The sequence below is a fragment of the Triturus cristatus genome, chromosome 4_1 (assembly GCF_964204655.1).
Source record: "Triturus cristatus chromosome 4_1, aTriCri1.1, whole genome shotgun sequence".
Lineage (NCBI taxonomy): Eukaryota > Metazoa > Chordata > Amphibia > Caudata > Salamandridae > Triturus > Triturus cristatus.
In genome coordinates, this window is record NC_140585.1 from 1,037,063,175 (window position 1) to 1,037,083,321 (window position 20,147).

Consider the following 20,147-nt stretch of genomic DNA (forward strand, 5'->3'; position numbering starts at 1 on the left):
TTAATGCAGAAACATGCCAAACTGTTGGACATGAGGAGCCAGTTAGTGGTTTTAATCTTTTGTCAGAGGAACATGAACACTCTTGGCCTACCCTGGCACATTCCACATTTTTCAAATGGGACAGACAGTGTTACACCCATCATAGAAAGAGGACATTTTCATATTTTAATTACACTAGGGAACTAAAGGCAAAGTCTTTAGGAGCCAACAATTTCTAACACCGAATGACAGATCACTAACCTAGGATGACTGTCCAGTACTCTCATGTTACTCCCCCAATGCTAGATGGGAGAACCGTATGATGAAACATGCCATACATCGAGGGCTAGAACACCTGTGTCAGGTAATGAACATCATACTTGGCAAGTAGTTCAAACTAATCATTTAGAATTGACACTAACTATTCATCCATTTTTGGAACTTGCTAAGTCAAACTAGACTCAGTACACCTACTAACATGGAATTAGCTTTCCACTGGATGTCCACTACATGTTTGATGGTATTCTAGACCAGCGAATAGAATCAAAAGTGAGGAAACAAATGTCTTATCGAGAGAGAGAGAGAGAGAGAAAAAGAGAGAGAGAGAGACCACATCTCAATGTTTTGAGTGACCCATTCTTTTTTTTTTTTTTTTTTTTAACTTCTTTTTATTAGATTTCCAACCCATAACATCAACAACAATCGTGGCATATATTTCTCAGGTAGCATCCCCAGTATAAATATGTATACAAAGTTTACAGTTATACATCAAAGCATTACATTGTTCTTGGCGTCTGTCATACTTCAAAGCCAACTGATGTTAAATTCAGAGAGTTCGCCATCGCATGTGATTCCCCCCTCCCGCAGCCCCTCCCCTTGGCATTTTCACATTCCAACAGACGGTAGACCTGTTATGGAACCTCTCCCAAAGCTATCGCCCTGCAATCTCCCTCCAAGTCAGTCCACAGCTATTGACAAATTGCATAGCTTGTGCAGCCTATTCCCTTTTCCCTCCCCCCCACCTCTTCATCAGTGTGTATTTCTCTCGCACTACGGAGCCGTGCCTTCGAGCGGGTGCTCGAGTAAATAGCATGTTAACGGTGCCCATATATTTCGATGCCTAGAGGCTCTAGGCAAGAGCTCCGAATATAGCATAGCTTGCTCCTGGCAAGTCACCAGGTCAGCAATCCAATCCTTAAACTTCGGGGCCCGCCCCCTTCCCCACCGGCAGGCCACCCACCTCTTTGCCAACAAGAGCGCAACAGCGACATATTTCCGGTGTGTTGTCTTAATCTGTTTAACAAACCCTAGCAGTGCCGTCAGGGGCGAGGGTTCCACAGTTGTATGCGTTATATGGGACGCTGCCTCAAACACCCGTTTCCAGTATTGATGTACCTCGGGGCACTCCCAAGCCAGATGCATAAAATCCGCCGCAGGCGCCCTGCACCTGTCGCAACAGTCTGTATCACGCAAGTGGAATCGGTGCAACCTAGCCGGTGTGTAGTATAATCTGTGTAAGTATTTATAGTGTATCATTCGGAGTCTACTGCTGGCTATTACTCTCTCAGTTTGCTGGCAGCAAAATTCCCACTGGTCGTCTGAGATTGTCATCCCCAGCTCCTGTTCCCATCTCGCTCTGGAGCTTGGGTCCGCGTATTCTCTTTGTGTGTGGACTGTTCTATAGATTAGAGAGACAAGTCGTGCGGCCGAAGTGCATTTAAGCATCACTTGCAGTGGGGCTAGCGTCCGTGGCTCCTCCGGGAAATCCGGTGTGAGTGTACGTATACCTTCTCTCAGCCTGACATATTTGAGTGACCTATTCTTGGATTACGGTTTGGTTTTAAAGAAAATGGTGCACCCAGTGAAGTGCAGACCTGCTCTGTTCAAAGGCTAACCAGAGATAATCCGGACTGTGGTAACTTCTCTAGGAGGTAGGTTTCGAGCTGTGGATAGACAGCAATCTGGTTGATTATCTCGAAGATTGTGATGAGTAGATTATGTATTAGTAGGTTTCGAGCTGTAGATAGACAGCAATCTGGTTGATTATCTCGAAGATTGTGATGAGTAGATTATGTATTAACTGTTAACAATTCTTTCTGATTTCCAATAGCCTTTGGTAGTAAGGACCACTACATACATGATGTATCAACCACACCAACAATCAAGAATTTTAATTTTAATCCTGTATTGTGTACCCTTAAATAAAGGGAAATCCCTTGGGTATAACAGTATTATGGATCCCTTTTTTATCTTGAACTCCCTCACATTTAGCTTGAGGCCACCATGATAGTATCCTTTCAAGGTGGGATAAGATAGAAGATGATGAAACTTGCCCTAAAATTATGGGTGAGGCTTTCTCATACAATATATCATATTGTTTGTTTTTTGCCTCATACTGTTACCAAATGCAGCCAATTTTTCCAAACAATTACCACTCTCTTGGCGTGGTTGATGAATGTTTTGGAGCGTGAGCTATACTGAAAATGCTCTTCCTCTTTCTAATTGTGGTACACAGATTTTCAGCATAACCACTGACCGTGTAAATTGACCTCATTTAGAGTAAATGAAAGTATATTATACTCATGTGGTTATTCAGAAAATCAGGCATAACTTTGACCCTCATATGTGAAGGCCAGGCACAGCTGGGATAAACTATACTGCATGCATCACCCTATATCAATGGGCTGTGACAGTCTTAGCATTGGAAACATGATATATGAAAGAGATTAATGTCACCAAAGAGAAGGCACTGTGTCTGGAATGCTGTGTGTGTCTACCGTTCCCTAAGAATTGCCAGGATTTTGAGCGCTGGAAATCTAAATCTGCAGAAACCCACTTCATCAGTGGACATTCTGGACGCCAATTACCTTCTCCTGGCTGCACTCTGTTCTCATGGGGTTCCTGCAACCTAATATGGTAATCAGAGGATCTGCCATGACAAGTTGCTGGAGATCCCTTTTTTGTGGATGACACCAATTTGGAACAATTCTGAAATAGCTATTTGCTCATACAGTCAGAACCATGTACATGATAAGCAGTTGCATTTCCATTTTAAGCAATTTCAGTGATGTTATTCTATAGTCAAACACCAATTTCTAGAGGTTGTTCAATAAGTAGCTCGTTTATATATATACATTTGTGCAAAACTCTATTTTGTGGATGTGCAATTCTGACTAGCGCATGGCGTCCTGGAAAAAGAAATTACATCCTGCTATATAGGCCACCGGGTCCCTATGGTCAATTCTTTGATGACCTTCCCATTTGTGCCACTAATTATGCTAGTACCACCTCTAATTTCACATTACTGGGTGATTTTAACATTCATTCCAATGAGACACATTTGCCAGCCTGCATGAGTCTCAACGCAGGATTAGAAGTGCTCCAGCTGAGGCAATTAGTGACAGGCCCTACTCATAAAGCTGGACATACTCTTGACCATTGCTACACCAATTTGGATAATCTCATCTTTGAGAAATTTACCGATATTCCCTGGACTGACCATAAATTGCTGTTCTTCTCCCTGGTTCCATTGATATTGTCTGAGCCCTCCAATACAACAAGGAGGTCCATACGGGTCTGGTCCAAACTCTCTACCGAGAGGTGGAGGAAGGAACTGAGTGACTCATTACCTGCGCTCTCCCAGGACCCTTTGACAGCCGATACACAATTTAACCAATGGCTAACGTCCTCTTTGGATGTCATCCTCCCCAAAAGTGAACTGTCCCATAGGAAGGGCAACAATAAAAAACCCTGGTATACATTGGAACTTAAAGCTTTAAAGCGCCATTGTAAGCAACAGGAGAGACACTGGCGCAAAAACTACTCAGAAGAGAGCAAGGACATCTATAAATCGGCCCTGAAGAAATATAAACTGGGAATCAAAATTGCCCAATCAAATTACTATCAGGAAAAAATTGATTCGGCATCCAATGCCCCCAGGGAAATTTTCAAAATTTTCAAATCCTTGGTCACTCCCCCTTTGCCTGTTAACGACCCTGAACTGGCAAGCTCCCGCTGTAATGAATTGGCGCATTATTTCTCCGATAAGGTGGATAATATTTTCTCCTCGTTTAAGCCACTGCCCGAGGAAGAGATCTTGCCCCCCTCAATGGACACCGGTAATACCGGTTTGTGTCATTTTTCTCAATTAGATTATCCTACTGCATGGTCCCTCTTGAATAATCTTAAATCAGGCTCTCCAGCGGACCCCGCCCCGCCTACCGTCCTAAAGTTGGTGTCAGATGTTGTAACTCCAGCTATTCAAGAGGTGATTAATGCCTCACTTACATCAGGCACAGTTCCTTTTTCCTGGAAACAGGCAAAAGTGAAAGCTTTATTGAAGAAGCCAAACCTTAACCCAGAAGACTGGGCTAATTATCGCCCTATCTCCTTACTGCCAACCATTAGTAAGCTGGCGGAGAAGCATGTGAACGCATTGTTGGGATCCTATTTTGAGAGCAGCAATTCCCTCCATATCACCCAAACGGGATTTAGAGCTAAGCAGGGCACCGAAACAGCCCTAATCACTGTTGTAGAGGAGGCTAGGAAGATTGTGGACAATGGAGATAGGGCAGCCATTGTGTTATTAGATCTTAGTGCCGCCTTCGACACCGTGAATCATTCCATCCTGATTCATAGATTGATGGAAGTAGGTGTCGGAGGAGGCGCACTAAAGTGGCTGCGCTCTTTTCTGTCCGATAGGACTTTTGCGGTCTTTGAGGATGATGCCTGTTCCCCCCAAATGCGTCTGCAATGCGGTGTCCCCCAGGGTTCTTCCCTCAGCCCTACCCTATTTAACATTTACATGAGGCCATTGGCTGAGGTGGTGTTGCCCTGGGGAGTACAGCTGGTAACGTATGCAGATGACACGCAGCTTATCATCTCCCTGGCTTCTCAGGGTGCCCCATTTGAGAACCTCTCCCTGTGCCTTAATAAAGTCAAGGAATGGATGGACCGATCCTTCTTAAAGTTGAATGGATCAAAAACGGAGGTGATGCTGCTAGGTCATAAACCAGCCAATACGGTAGAGAACTGGTGGCCGTCTAATCTGGGCCCTCCACCGCTACCGAAAGAACAAATTAAGAGCCTGGGGGTCTGGCTTGATCCTGCCCTGAACTTAGGCGTTCAGGCTCGCAAGGTGGCAGGAACCTGCTATGCCTTGATCAGACTACTTCGGAAGATAATCAAACTCCTTCCGTTTGAGGCCAGGAGAATATTAGTGCAGGCGCTGATTCTCTCACGCTTGGACTATTCGAATGCGCTGTATTTAGGCACCTCACAAGCTACCATAAAAACCCTGCAGACAGTACAGAACTGCGCAGCTCGAATGCTGCTGGATATCCCTCGTCGGACTTCTGCTAAGCCAGCACTGCGTCAACTACATTGGCTGCCTGTCCAGCAAAGAGTACAGTTTAAAGCGCTGACTACGGTCCATAAAGCTATTAATAAAATAGGACCCTCCCTGATTCAATCTATGTTTCATTTATTTCTACCAGGACGAGTCCTAAGGTCTGAAAATAAAAAGCTTATTGCGATTCCTAGAACCAGGAGAGTGCGAATGGGAGGCAGGCGCTTCTCCCTCCAAGCCGCCACTCTTTGGAATAAACTTCCTGACTCCATCAGAATGGAAGCTAACCATCTCAGGTTCAGGAAGAGTTTAAAAACCTTCCTGTTTGCCTGATTTCCTCAAGATCTAGTGAGTTAAGCGCTGGGATGCCTTCGGGTAGCTATGCGCTATATAAGACTGTAATCATTCATTCATTCATTCATCTTCAAAGCATTTAGCACATGTGTTAGGTCTTAGTAAACGTAACCAAGTGCCTGTTGAATTACTTTTCCAAGTCTCCGGTTATAACTGTTGTTTCATTTTCCAGGGTCTTGCCACGAGATGGGTGTGTATGAAATTAAAACACACCATTATTGGCAAAGTAACAGGTATTTGCCTGTGCAAATGTTTGTGTTCCGATTTCCAGAGCTGATGACAACAGATTAAAAAAACGGAAGAGCCCAGTGCTATCTTAGTTTTCATTGGTACACTAGTGACACTGGTGAGTACGGGAGGAAATAAGGGGTGGACAAAGTCAATAATAGTAAAACATACATTTTAAGCACTTGCTGGGCAGAAACATAAGAGAAAATAGGATTGCTCGACACTGAAATTTTGCAGAACGTGAAAATGGATTTCTTGATATGGATTATTTTAACTGTCTCTACGCTATAATAGTAAGAGATGCAATCAAATGCGTCAATCATTTGAAATAAAATCAGTCTGCCCCATTTCAATTATGGTTTAATGATTGGCTTTTCTTTGTTAACACTCGAACACATATGGGCTGAGCTATAAGGAATACAAGTGTATCAGCTTTGCAAAGGGGGCATAATCAGCTAGGCATTGGTGCAAACCAAGTTCGTAATATGGACTGGTGTAAAATCGGTTCAATCATTACTATTATACAACTACAAAAATAATGAAAGCAGGATTTGCTATTCTGTCTACACCAGTTTAAAGTGCAAGTCAAACGGACCAGGATATTTGCATGGGTCGGTTTGTAAAGAAGTACAAATTCTTGCACGTAGTAAAACAACCAAGAGACTTCCCTTAGAGGGGTAAGCTAAACCTAAGGTTTCGGGCATGGGTCATCAGAGCCCTCACAGGTTAGAATGTAGAAACGTGTTAATGTTGGCGACAAGGTAGGATCTGAGCAGTGCGGGAAGTTAAAGGAGTGGAACACTGGCTGAAAAGAGACCAAGCCCTACCATGAAACTAGAGGACACATCGATATGTTCAAATGCATTGATAAAGTGGAAGCTACTGAAGAAGACGCCCCCTTCTTGTGATGACATGTTACTCATAAGTAATGAGTCCAGATGAGTGGAAATAGACTGGCAATGGAGGAAGTACATTTAACACACTAGCGTTTTTGGTATTTCTCTTCTACTGAGGTTTTGGCGAGCTAAACACAATTCAAGGCATATGAGAATTACGATAATGAACAACAAGAAGTGGTGATATTATCAACACAAAAGAGTTAAGACCTGTGGGGAGCACCAAGGACAGCTGGAGTTCAGCATCCTTCCTGGTCACTGATCAGTATGCAATACCTTTCCGAACTCCTCCCCAAATTCGAATGCCTTGCTCCAAGAGGAAATAAAGCAGTGATGCACTAAAGAGCAATTCCTGTTAAATATGAGTAGGTATAGGTGAAGAGCTTGCAGCCAATGCAAGTCTTCGAGTAATGCCTGCCTTCTCTGAACTTTCAGACAAAGGAAACTTGAGTATTAAAGGCATTTGCTGAGTAACAACCTCCATCCACACAGAAAAGGTTTGGATACACTTCTGTATCGTCAACCCAAACAACACCAAGAAATGAAACACACTCACCACTGTATGCCAAACATTTCCAGTATGGCTTATGTGCAGCTCTCACATTCTGAATGGATTCTACCGCACTAGAAGGGAAAAGACATGTGCAGGTTACATCATACTTTTAGCTTTAAGAATGTGTACAGACGACTTCCACAAAAGGTGCCTTGCATGTGATTTCACCGGGAGAAAACCATTCTGTGAACTCCACTAATTCATGATGCTACATACAATTATTTTGCCATCATTAGTTTGATATTCGTCTCTGCCACCAATGTCACTCAGCATATTGTGTCAGCAGCACATCCGTTTTCTTAATTTGATTTTACCTATGTAATACTTATGTCTTTTTCATGATTAAACAGGCACTTTTACTCGACAGTTCAAGATGCCCTTTACACTCCACCTTTCTCTACAGAATTACTTCCTCATCTCCCCACAGTTTCCCTCCAACGATGAAATCAGATCCTTATATCCAATCCAAATGAGAGGCCTACTCAAATCCATCACTACCTTGCATTCGTCCCCCTTGAACACCGAAGTGGTGCACCCTTTCCAATCAGTCCCTTGATTCCCAAGACCCACTTACACTCATCAGTAGCCTGCAATTCCTTTTTTTCTTCCAGCCTTCCATAAACATGGAGAACGGAATAAAATGGTGCACAAGAATCCAAAATCTAGCTTTCAATTCGACAGATATGTCATAGATATAAATACTACACAAAGGTTTTTTCACTACCCCTTTCCATGAGGAAACTGTCCCTACATCTATAAAACATTGCTCCTTTTCTTATCATAATATTCTCCAAAGAAATAAGTCTGTCACCTTTTTAAGTCTGGCCCTTGTGATAGCTTTCTCTTTCTCGCTGGACTGTTTTATTATATTATATATACATATTTTTTTTACTGAAAAAAACCCAAAGGTAACAGGGACGTTATAGTAGACTCAGATTTCACACGCACAAAACCATAGAAATTCAGCACGTATAGTTACCTGAGCTAACTTTAACTTACGCCACCACAATGCACAGCTTATGACCTCACGTATTACATCACTGATGACATGGTCAGTGACATCACTGATGACATCTCAAATTACATCACTGATGACATGCAGTGATTGTGAGTGTTTTCTAAGAGTTTATGAGTGTTAAACATGTATACTAATCTACTGCAAAAGAAAAGTATACTAGGTGTACTACTAATGAGTGATGCTACTTCTAACATATTATGTGAGTGGGTGTTTGCGTATCCGTGTGTGAGTGGGTGTCTTAGTGGCTGTATGGGTATGTGAGTGCCTGTATCAGTGACTGAGTGGCTGTGTGAGTGGCTGTATGAGTGAGTGACTGGGTGTGTAAGTGGCTGTATGGGTGAATGAGTGGCTGTTTGAGTGGGTGTTCGGATAAGTGAGATGGGTTGTGAGTGGCTGCATGGGTGAGCAGATGCATGAGTGAGTGTGTGTGAGAAGTTGTATGGGTCTGAATTGGTATGTGAATGGCTGTGTAGGTGTGTGAGTGGGTGTATGAGAGGTTGTATGGGGGTGTGAGTCGTTGTGTGAGTGTTCTGTAGATGATTAAAAGGTCCTTAGCTTAAACATAAATAATGTAACTATATTCACATAGACTTAGAGAAGACCTATGCACATTCTTCCAGTGTCCAGCCGGACAGAGGAACATTTATTTGGAAAATTACAAAAGGTTTTAAACGAGATAAAGAAGCACGAAAGCAATGAAACAAGGGCACAATCCTGTACCGAGTTTTCAACAAGGAAATGAGAAGAAGAAAGGAATAGCAGGCAAAAACTTTTGGGAGCAAACAAGGAGGCTTACAATAAAATAAAAAACTCAAGTAAGCTCAGACCAACAGAAACCACAATACATTTTACACAGTGGATAAATTGTGGTGCTGTTATGGAAAGTCGACGTTTTGATCCCTAGCTCCTAATACAGTGGGATCATCCTCAGGACTACAATTTAAAAAGTTGCCTGATATGAGTTATACGCCTATTGGAATGAACAAGGGAGAAAAGGAAAAATGGTCCACCGTTACAATAAGAAAAAGGAAGCATGTCAACATTTAAAGGCAATATACAAAAGCAACTGTGAGGTCCTAGGATGAAAACGTAGGGTTGTGACACATGCACTGACTGTTGATTAATGAACTAGCAACAGTGAGCAAGACAAAAGACTACGTATACATAAGAGAGCCATTGGCGGTGGCTTAAGCGCGAAAGGAATGAAGTGTTATGCTGGCCAACGACGAGTGAAAAAAACGGCGGTGGGAATTAGGCCGTGTTTGGACGGTCCTAGGAGCTTATTTGGATTAGTGAGGAAGCAGTTGTGAGGGGGTGAGGAGGGTGACGGCGTAATTGTGGATTGCTTGCCAGACAATTTATAGTGATTAAGGGTGGTGAATCTCTTGGCGTTATAGTAGTAGTGATGGTGATCGTTGGTGGCTGACCTTCAATAGGGTAGTAGAGTACGAGGCGTCGTCGAGGTGGCGCGAGGCGTGAACACCGGTACTCGATCTTCAGTTGATCATCAGATGGCAGGGTGGTGATATTGGTGTTGCATGAGTATGCCTTTTAAATAAGGAAGGAAAAATAGTTGGCCAACTGATTGATTTGGCAAAGGCCACGGGTGAAAAGAACCGGAAATTTTATACCTTGGGGTGAGGAGGAGGCGCCGCTGGTGGTCGCGTCAGGAGGGTGTGATAACCTGGCTGGAATCAAGTCAGAAAATGCTTCTGCAGCCACAGGAAGGGACGGAGGGCAGCAAGCGATGGCTACCGATATTTGGTTAGAGCTGTGGGGGAAGGAATCACGTTAGGGAAGGTGAATAGCAGGGTTGGAAAATTGCCTTTAGTTGTCACAGGAGTGACTGGCTTACCTCAAAAGAGTCTCGATAGACCGGGACGGGTGGGTGTCCGGACTGTTGAGGTTATGGGTTGATAGCCTTGAGCGAGAAATGAGCTTGAGGATGCTATCTATAGCGGGACCACGAGATTGAGTGGACATAGAGGAAGGACTGTGTATTCAGTGAGAATGTCGGCTCAAGTACGGGGGCCATTTTGGAGTGGGGAATTGTGTTGTCACGCCTCAGACCAGTGTGGGGGCCATTGTTGAATGGGTGGCTATATAGCAAAATGGCTTGGGCAAGCGCAGGGAAAATGTGGTGAACTACTGTGAGGGTAAGGTCTGCGAACGAGGTGGTTGTACTCATTAGTTAAGGAATTGACAGAACCATAATAATTGATTAAACCATGAGAAAGCAAAAAAGCAACATTCGGGCAAAGGATTCAGGAGTACAGAATTTGTAAAAACATCTTTACAATAATTGACAAAATGGTGATTCGGAGTAGCACAGTTCTGTGAATCTTACTGTACACATTTGAAATTAAAAAATAGTACAAGCGAGGCTGTTCTGTAGAACTAAATGTACATATTAACAGGTTCAAGGTAGTGCAAGAAAGGGACAAAGTTCCATGAGATGTTGGTAAAAGAACTGTTGAGCTTTTTAGAGCAACGTTGTCCAGTCCTCTGTTCTATTCAAGCCATTTCGTATTGAGTCAAAGAGGATGATTGATTTTAGTTCTTCTCTGTTCAACAACTGAGCCATATTTCCACCGCGTTGGGGTAATTTCAAGACTTTAAGAACTGTCCAACGGATGTCGTCCTCATTATGATTGGCCTCAGAGAAATGGTCCACAAGAGGGGCATTTGGTGTCCTGCAGCGGATGCGGCTTCTGTGTTGGCAGATCCTGGTTTTAACTCTTTGTGTGGTTTGACCAATATAGATTTTCTGACATGGGCAATGGATGAGATAAATCACATTCGCTGTATTACAGTTGGAAAATGAATGGCTGTGTACTGTGATGTCCTTAAAAGTAAAGCTTTTACCCTCAACCGTAAATGCACAAACATTACAACCATTACATTTAAAATGTCCAATGACGGGGGAAAGACCCCAGACAGCATCGAGAGTAGAAGCATTTTTAGAGACAGGTAGGGAGGCTCGGATCATGTGATCCTTCAGGTTTTTATTCTTTTTGAATGCAAACAAGGGTTTATCTATATTTAGATTTCCTACATTCAAAATGGGCCAATGATGTAGTATCATCTTCCTCAATTTGTTTGAAACCGGAGAGAATGTTGTGACACATGCTATTCTTTGCATTTCATTTTTGGGTTTAGGGGTCAGCAAGATTCTTCTGGGGCAGTACCAAGCACGCTTTGAAGCATTTTTTACAATTCTATTTGGGTACCCTCTAGCTTTCAATTTAGAGGAAAGATAGGTTGCCTCTCTAAAATAATCTGCCTTGCAAGAACAGTTTCTCCTGATTCTGAGAAATTGGGAATAGGGCAATGAGTCCCTAAGGGCCCTAGGGTGATTACTGGTGTAGTTCAGAAGTGTATTCCGCTCCGTGGGTTTGCGGTACAACCGTGTAAGCAACTCTCCCTCAGAATGAAAAATTGTCAAGTCTAGGAAGGCAATCGAATTGTTAGTCGTGATTGTGAAAGACAGGCCTGAGCAATTGTTATTCATCCAATGTACAAAATGGCGTAGAGCTTCAACATCTTGTCTCCAAATAATAAAGATATCATCTATGTATCTACGCTAGAAGCCAACTGCTAAGTTAGGGGCAAAAATTGCGCCCATAGACGCGCCTTTGATTTGTTGGTAGAAAGTGTTGTTAAACATGAAAAAATTCCGTGTAAGACACAGTTCAAGAAGTTGTAAAATAAAAATACTGGGAACAGCATGTGGGCGTGGACGTGAATCGAGCGTCTTTTGTATTACCAAAAGAGCGGCTGTCTGCGGTATGTTTGTGTATAGAGACTCTACGTCCATGGTGAAAAGAGTTTCAGATGTGGGATTGTAGGGGTGATGTTCAATTAAATTTATCATTGCCATTGAGTCTCTCACATAACATTGGGTGATTGGGACAAAGACTTTGATGAAAAAAATCGACATATGCACCAAGCGGTTCTAGAATTGAGCTGCAGGCCAAGACAATTGGGCGGCCTAGGGGATTGGTTGTGTCTTTGTGAATTTTGGGAAGTGTGTAGATTACGGGAATGTGTGGTGTTTTTACATTCAAGAAATTGAATTCTTTTTTGGAGAGAAAACCAGCATGGAGCCCTTCTGTGGTAGTTTTGTAGATCAGTCCCTGAATCTCTTTGGTGGGATTTGTTGCCAGTCGCATGTAGTGATCTTTATTGTCGAGCTGGCGTTGGATTTCGGATATATAGGCTGTTTTTTCTTGGAGGACTATGCCGCCACCTTTGTCTGCACTTTTAATGACTAAGGTGTCATTAGTTTTGAGGTGACTGATCGCTTGTTTTTCTTTCAGTGTGATGTTAAAGGGAATAAACTGTTTGTTATTCTGTAGGATAGAGAGGTCCTTAAGCACCATTTTTTCAAACATGAGTATTTCTGCAGGGATCATTGCTGCAGATGGCAGGAAGGTCGATGGAAGCCGGAAAGGAGTATTAGAAAGATTTCAGACATTCTCAAGCAAATCCAAGATTCAAACACCACTACCGAGGCGAAGAAATTACTTGAACAGATTGAAAAAACAGTGTCAGATTTTCATAGAATTGAACAGAATAAAAAGGCTAACAAAATTAAGAGACATCAAAACCTATAGTGTAGAGACCACCTACCCTTACCTACACAAAGATTTTTATACCAACAGATCCTACGCTACCCATCAGAATAATCGCCCGTGGGGCCGGTACAATAGACGCCAGAATCTGGTAGGCTTCTCAGATACCTCAGCAGACTCATCAGACAGTTCTGACCCTGGACAAGGCAGCAGCACCACAAGACGTGGAGGCTCACACCACCAGACTTTTTTAGCCAGAGGCCCACAAGACACGCCACAACGCGGAAGAGTCAAGAAAACCCAACGATGGTACAACCCACCAGGGGAGCGGAGGACCCGCAACAATTTTTACCAATGGTAGTTGCAGTTCACTCCTCAGATCAATACATCAACACCATTCCCATTTTCAATCTTTCTAGCCACTCATTAGCCAAAGATGAACTCTCCCTACTCAAAAAGAGATTATCTTTTGTTCCTACGGTTCCACCCAACTTCATGGATCTACAAACGGAACTCCTTAGATTTTTTAGGCGCATCCGCTTACAAGCCTTTGTCCAGCTACACCCCACACCAGAACACATTTCCAATACTCCTTTCCGGCTTCCATCGACCTTCCTGCCATCTGCAGCAATGATCCCTGCAGAAATACTCACGTTTGAAAAAATGGTGCTTAAGGACCTCTCTATCCTACAGAATAACAAACAGTTTATTCCCTTTAACATCACACTGAAAGAAAAACAAGTGATCAGTCACCTCAAAACTAATGACACCTTAGTCATTAAAAGTGCAGACAAAGGTGGCGGCATAGTCCTCCAAGAAAAAACAGCCTATATATCCGAAATCCAACGCCAGCTCGACAATAAAGATCACTACATGCGACTGGCAACAAATCCCACCAAAGAGATTCAGGGACTGATCTACAAAACTACCACAGAAGGGCTCCATGCTGGTTTTCTCTCCAAAAAAGAATTCAATTTCTTAAATGTAAAAACACCACGCATTCCCGTAACCTACACCACGCATTCCCGTAATCTACACACTTCTCAAAATTCACAAAGACACAACCAATCCCCCAGGCCGCCCAATTGTCTCCGCCTGCGGCTCAATTCTAGAACCGCTTGGTGCATATGTCGATTTTTTTCATCAAAGACTTTGTCCCAATCACCCAATGTTATGTGAGAGACTCAATGGCAATGATAAATTTAATTGAACATCACCCCTACAATCCCACATCTGAAACTCTTTGCACCATGGACGTAGAGTCTCTATACACAAACATACCGCAGACAGCCGCTCTTTTGGTAATACAAAAGATGCTCGATTCACGTCCACGCCCACATGCTGTTCCCAGTATTTTTGTTTTACAACTTCTTGAACTGTGCCTTACACTGAATTTTTTCATGTTTAACAACACTTTCTACCAACAAATCAAAGGCACGTCTATGGGTGCAATTTTTGCCCCTAACTTAGCAGTGCTCTTCATGGACCAACTAGAAACAAATGTCATCCTGACTCCCACAAACCCCTTCTTTCCAGGGAATTGGCTTCTGGCGTAGATACATAGATGATATCTTTATTATTTGGAGACAAGATGTTGAAGCTCTACGCCATTTTGTACATTGGATGAATAACAATTGTTCAGGCCTGTCTTTCACAATCACGACTAACAACAATTCCATTGCCTTCCTAGACTTGACAATTTTTCATTCTGAGGGAGAGTTGCTTACACGGTTGTACCGCAAACCCACAGAGCGGAATACACTTCTGAACTACACCAGCAATCACCCAAGGGCCCTTAGGGACTCATTGCCCTATTCCCAATTTCTCAGAATCAGGAGAAACTGTTCTTGCAAGGCAGATTATTTTAGAGAGGCAACCTATCTTTCCTCTAAATTGAAAGCTAGAGGGTAACCAAAAAGAATTGTAAAAAATGCTTCAAAGCGTGCTTGGTACTGCCCCAGAGAAATCTTGCTGACCCCTAAACTCAAAAATGAAATGCAAAGAATTGCATGTGTCACAACATTCTCTCCGGTTTCAAACAAATTGAGGAAGATGATACTACATCATTGGCCCATTTTGAATGTAGGAAATCTAAATATAGATAAACCCTTGTTTGCATTAAAAAAGAATAAAAACCTGAAGGATCACCTGATCCGAGCCTCCCTACCTGTCTCTAAAAATGCTTCTACTCTCAATGCTGTCTGGGGTCTTTCCCCCGTCATTGGACATTTTAAAGGTAATGGTTGTAATGTTTGTGCATTTACGGTTGAGGGTAAAAGCTTTACTTTTAAGGACATCACAGTACACAGCCATTCATTTTCCAACTGTAATACAGCGAATGTGATTTATCTCATCCATTGCCCATGTCAGAAAATCTATATTGGTCAAACCACACAAAGAGTTAAAACCAGGATCTGCCAACACAGAAGCCGCATCCGCTGCAGGACACCAAATGCCCCTCTTGTGGACCATTTCTCTGAGGCCAATCATAATGAGGACGACATCCGTTGGACAGTTCTTAAAGTCTTGAAATTACCCCAACGCGGTGGAAATATGGCTCAGTTGTTGAACAGAGAAGAACTAAAGAACAAGTTACTTACCTTCGGTAACGATGTATCTGTAAGAAACTTTAGTTAGTTAGATTCCTCACCTTAGAATATCCCCAGGCGTCAGACTGGATCCGGAAGATTTTTCGTCAGCAATACCCCTTGCGCGTCGCTAGGCGTCGTCTGCGGCTCCGCGTCCGTCGTCGGGCGCCGGAATGACGTCGGAGTACTTAGACGCCGCCCTCGCGCGCTGACGTCAGTTCTTGTACATAGCTTTCCGCGCCAGGAACGCAGAGCCATGCAAAGACCGACACTGGTGCCAAAAATAAAATCTAGGGGCCTGAAAAGGATAACCTTAACCCTAGATGTCAGTTCGCAGAACGGGGAGGATGGGTGGGTCGGTGAGGAAGCTAACTAACTAATGTTTCTTACAGATACATCGTTACCGAAGGTAAGTAACTTGTTCATCTGAAAGAAACACGTTAGTTAGTTTCCTCACCGTAGAATAGATACCCAAGCAATACCATCCCCGGTGGTGGGTCTGCGAACCAAGATCACACCAGAAAGTCCTGGAGGACAGAACGGCCAAAGAAGCCATCCCTCCGGACTTGGCTGTCAAGGCAATAATGCCTGGCAAACGTGTGTAGCGAAGCCCACGTTGCCGCCTGACAGATGTCCTGCAAAGGGACACCCCGTCCCAGAGCAGTAGTAGCCGCCGTGGCCCGAGTAGAATGGGCGCGCAGCCCAATATGAGGGTCCTTTTTTGCCAAGGAATAACAAATTTTGATGCACAAAACGACCCACCGAGAGATGGTCCGTTTGTGCACAGCTTTCCCCTTCTTAGCACCCACATATCCAACGAAAAGTTGGTCGTCCACCCGGAACTGCTTTGTGCGGTCCAGATAAAAGGAGAGGGCACGTTTTGGGTCCAGGCGGTGGAGCCTCTCTTCCTCTTTGGAAGGATGCGGAGGCGGAAAGAAGGTGGGCAAGGTGACAGACTGCCCAAGATGAAAGGGGGTCACCACTTTCGGAAGAAAGGAGGGACGAGGCCGAAGGACAACCTTGTCCGGATGAACAGAGAGAAAAGGAGGCTTTGAGGATAAAGCCTGGAGCTCACTCACCCGTCTAGCCGAGGTGATGGCTACCAGAAAAGCAGTCTTAAGCGTCAGCAGACGAAGAGGACAATTATGAAGAGGCTCAAAGGGAGCGCACATTAGAAATGTGAGAACAAGATTCAAGTCCCACTGAGGCATTACAAAAGGGACAGGAGGGAACGTGTGAGTAATGCCTTTTAGAAAGCGTGTAACTACAGGAGACTTGAAAAGAGAAGGCTGATCAGGAAGCCGCAAGAAGGCAGAGATGGCCGCAAGATAACCTTTCAAGGTGCCCAGGGCAGAGCCCTGCCAGGCCAAAGAAAGAAGAAAGAGCAGAACCTCAGAAAGAGGGGCGGAAAGGGGATCCACAGCCTTTGCTGTGCACCATGCCACAAATTTGTTCCACCGGCAGGTGTATACCGTCTTTGTGGAGGGACGCCTGGCTGCCAGAATGATATCACAGACTTCAGGAGGCAAGTCAAATGGCATCAACTGCCGCCGCTCAATCTCCACGCATGGAGGTGGAGGCTGGACAGGTTCGGGTGTAGGACCGTCCCCTGCTGCTGCGACAGAAGATCCTCCCGAAGGGGCAGACGTATCGGAGGATCGGTCAACATACTGAGTAGCTCGGGATACCAGTACCTTCGTGCCCAATCCGGAGCCACCAAGATGACTTGGGCCCGATCGTGCCTGATCTTCTTCAGCACTCTGGGCAGAAGTGGTATAGGCGGAAAGGCGTACAACAGACCGCAACTCCACTCGTGACGAAAAGCGCCGCCGAGCGAGTGCCGCCTTGGAAATTCCAACGCGCAGAACTGCTGACATTGCGCGTTCTCTTCGGTGGCGAATAGATCTAACCAAGGCTCTCCCCCACTGCTGAAAGAGACCTTGCGCCACTTCGGAGTTCAGACGCCATTCGTGATCCATCATGCACCGGCGGCTGAGTTAGTCTGCTCTGGCGTTCAGAGAGCCCGTCAGATGTTGAACCACTAGGGTGACGCCCTGGTGTTCCAGCCATGTCCAGAGGCGCAGAGCCTCCTGACAAAGGGTCCACGACCCCACCCCGCCCTGTTTGTTGCAATACCACATGGCGGTGGTGTTGTCCGTGAACACCTGCACGACACTTCCCCTGACAGAGGGAAGGAAGGCTTTCAGTGCAAGTCGGATCGCACTCAACTCCAACAGGTTGATGTGGAGACGAGACTCTGCCGGAGACCAGAGGCCTCTGATCTCCGCCTCTCCCATATGGCCACCCCATCCCAGGAGGGACGCATCCGTCACTACGACATGCTCCGGTTGGGGAAGGGAGAGGCTCTTGCCCGTGACCCAATCGCGGTCCGTGAGCCACCACTGCAACTGCTGTGCAGTGCCCTCCGAGATCAAGACATGGTCGGACAGGTTGCCGTGATGCTGGGCCCACTGAAACTTCAGGTCCCACTGCAGAGCCCGCATGCGCCGCCTGGCGTGATGCACTAGTAGGATGCAGGAGGCCATCAGCCCCAGAAGCCGCAACACTAGCCTGACCGAAACCCAGGATACAGGCCGAAAGATGGGAATCCGGGCCTGAATATCCCGGACCCGCTGTTCCGGCGGATAGACCCGGAACTGCGCCGAATCGAGAACCGCTCCGATTAAGAGGAGCTTCTGAGAGGGACTCAGGTGTGACTTCGGCACGTTGATGGAAAATCCCAGCAAATGCAGGAGATCCGCCGTAGTCTGGAGGTGGGAGACGACTGCCTGGGGCGAGCCCGCCTTCAACAACCAGTCGTCGAGATAGGGGAAGACTGGAACCCCTGATCTGCGCAGATGAGCTGCGACCACCGCCATCACTTTCGTGAACACCCGAGGGGCACTGGTAAGGCCGAAGGGGAGCACGGTAAACTGAAAGTGCTCTTGACCCACCGTGAACCGCAGGTAACGCCGGTGGGCCGGCAAGACGGGGATGTGGAAATATGCGTCCTGCAAGTCCAACGCTACCATCCAGTCTCCCGGGTCTAGGGCAGCTAGAACCTGAGCCAAAGTTAACATCTTGAACCTTTCCTTCCGGAGGAAGGCATTGACGTTCCGGAGGTCCAAGATAGGGCGGAGGCCCCCTTTACCCTTCTTGGGAACCAGAAAGTAGTGGGAATAACAACCACGACCTACTTCTGGTCTCGGAACGCGCTCGACGGTCCCCTTGGCCAAGAGGGCCGAAACTTCCTCGTGGAGAAGATTCAAATGATCCCCCGAGATACGGTGGTGCTGCGGTGGCATGGCTGGAGGGGTGGTCTCGAAGGGGAGGGAGTAGCCCCTTCGGACGATTTGCAGCACCCACCTGTCCGATGTGATGGACCGCCAGTGGAGCAGGTGATGGCGAACTCTGCCGCCCACTGGCGTGGAATGGGCCTGAAAGCTCGGACTAGGAAGGCTTTGAGGCGGATGCTGCCGGGGTGGATGTGGGCTGACCGCGTCGTCCTCCAGAACCGCCTCGGCGGAAACCACGTCCACGACCGCGCGCAGGTTGGTTCTGCGGCTGGTGGCTAGGCGTACGTGAGGAGGCACTCCTTCCTTGGCCACGAAAGGGGCGAAAGGCGGAAGTTTGCGACCGCGGGCCGAGAGGCCCAAGGACTTGGCCGTAGCCCGGGAGTCCTTAAAGCGATTCAGCGCACTGTCCGCTTTCTCGCCAAAAAGGCGAGTGCCATCAAAGGGCATGTCCATGAGAGTGCTCTGGACATAACCCGAAAAGGACGTGGACCGCAGCCAGGCGTGACGTCTAAGCGCCACCGTGGTAGAAATCGCCCTACCCAGCGAGTCCGTAGTGTCAAGCCCACATCGGATAGCATGTCGTGCTGCATCCCTCCCATCGGCCAGAGCCTGGGTAAGTCGTGTCTGGACCTCCTCCGGACACAGGGGCAGCACGTGCTCCATCGTATCCCACAGAGAGTGGGAATAACAGTCCAAGAGACAGGCGGTGTTCAAGGACCGCAGGCCCAAACTAAGGGAGGAGAACAGCTTTTTGCCAAACTGTTCCAGTCTCTTGGAATCCCGGTCCGGCGGAGCGGTCGGGAAGGAGGATTGGAAGGTAGAGGCCTGGATAACCAGGCTCTCGGGGGTAGGGTGTTGGGACAGAAAACTGGGGTCGCCCGGAGCAGGGCGGTGGCGCCTGGTGACGTTCCTGTCCACAGGAGGAACTGTGGAGGGCTTGGACCAGGTGCCCTGCAAAACGTCAATGAGGGCCTCATTGAATTGCAGCAGAGGCTCAGTGGAGCTTGCTGCAGACTGAGGCACCTCAGTGAGGACGTTAGTCCTCACAGCCACGGCAGGTAGCTCGAGCCCAAGGGCTGCGGCCGCCTTGCGCAGCACCACAGAGAAAGCAGCACCCTCCTCCGAAGCCACAGTCGGAGGAGAGATGAATCCAGTGTCTGGAGAGGTATCTAGACCACTGGCCTCCCCCAGTTCATCTGCCCAGTCCTGTGACAGCTGAGCCTGAACGGCCATAGGATCCTCGGATCCCTCCCATTCGCCCCCGTCATCCGATTCCTGGTATGCAGGAGGAAGGATCGGAGCCGGGCGATAGAC

General features: G+C 46.1%; 1 protein-coding gene across 3 annotated transcripts in view; it reads right to left on the reverse strand.

The window, feature by feature from the left end:
- Positions 1 to 20,147, reverse strand: part of HDAC10 (histone deacetylase 10) — a 440,238-nt gene that overhangs the window by 101,600 nt on the left and 318,491 nt on the right. For all 3 annotated transcript variants that reach the window (XM_085653979.1, XM_085653977.1, XM_085653978.1), the window contains one exon: positions 7,361 to 7,428. In XM_085653979.1, coding sequence (XP_085510105.1) covers positions 7,361 to 7,428 — 68 coding nt within the window. The remainder of the gene's footprint in view (positions 1 to 7,360; positions 7,429 to 20,147) is intronic.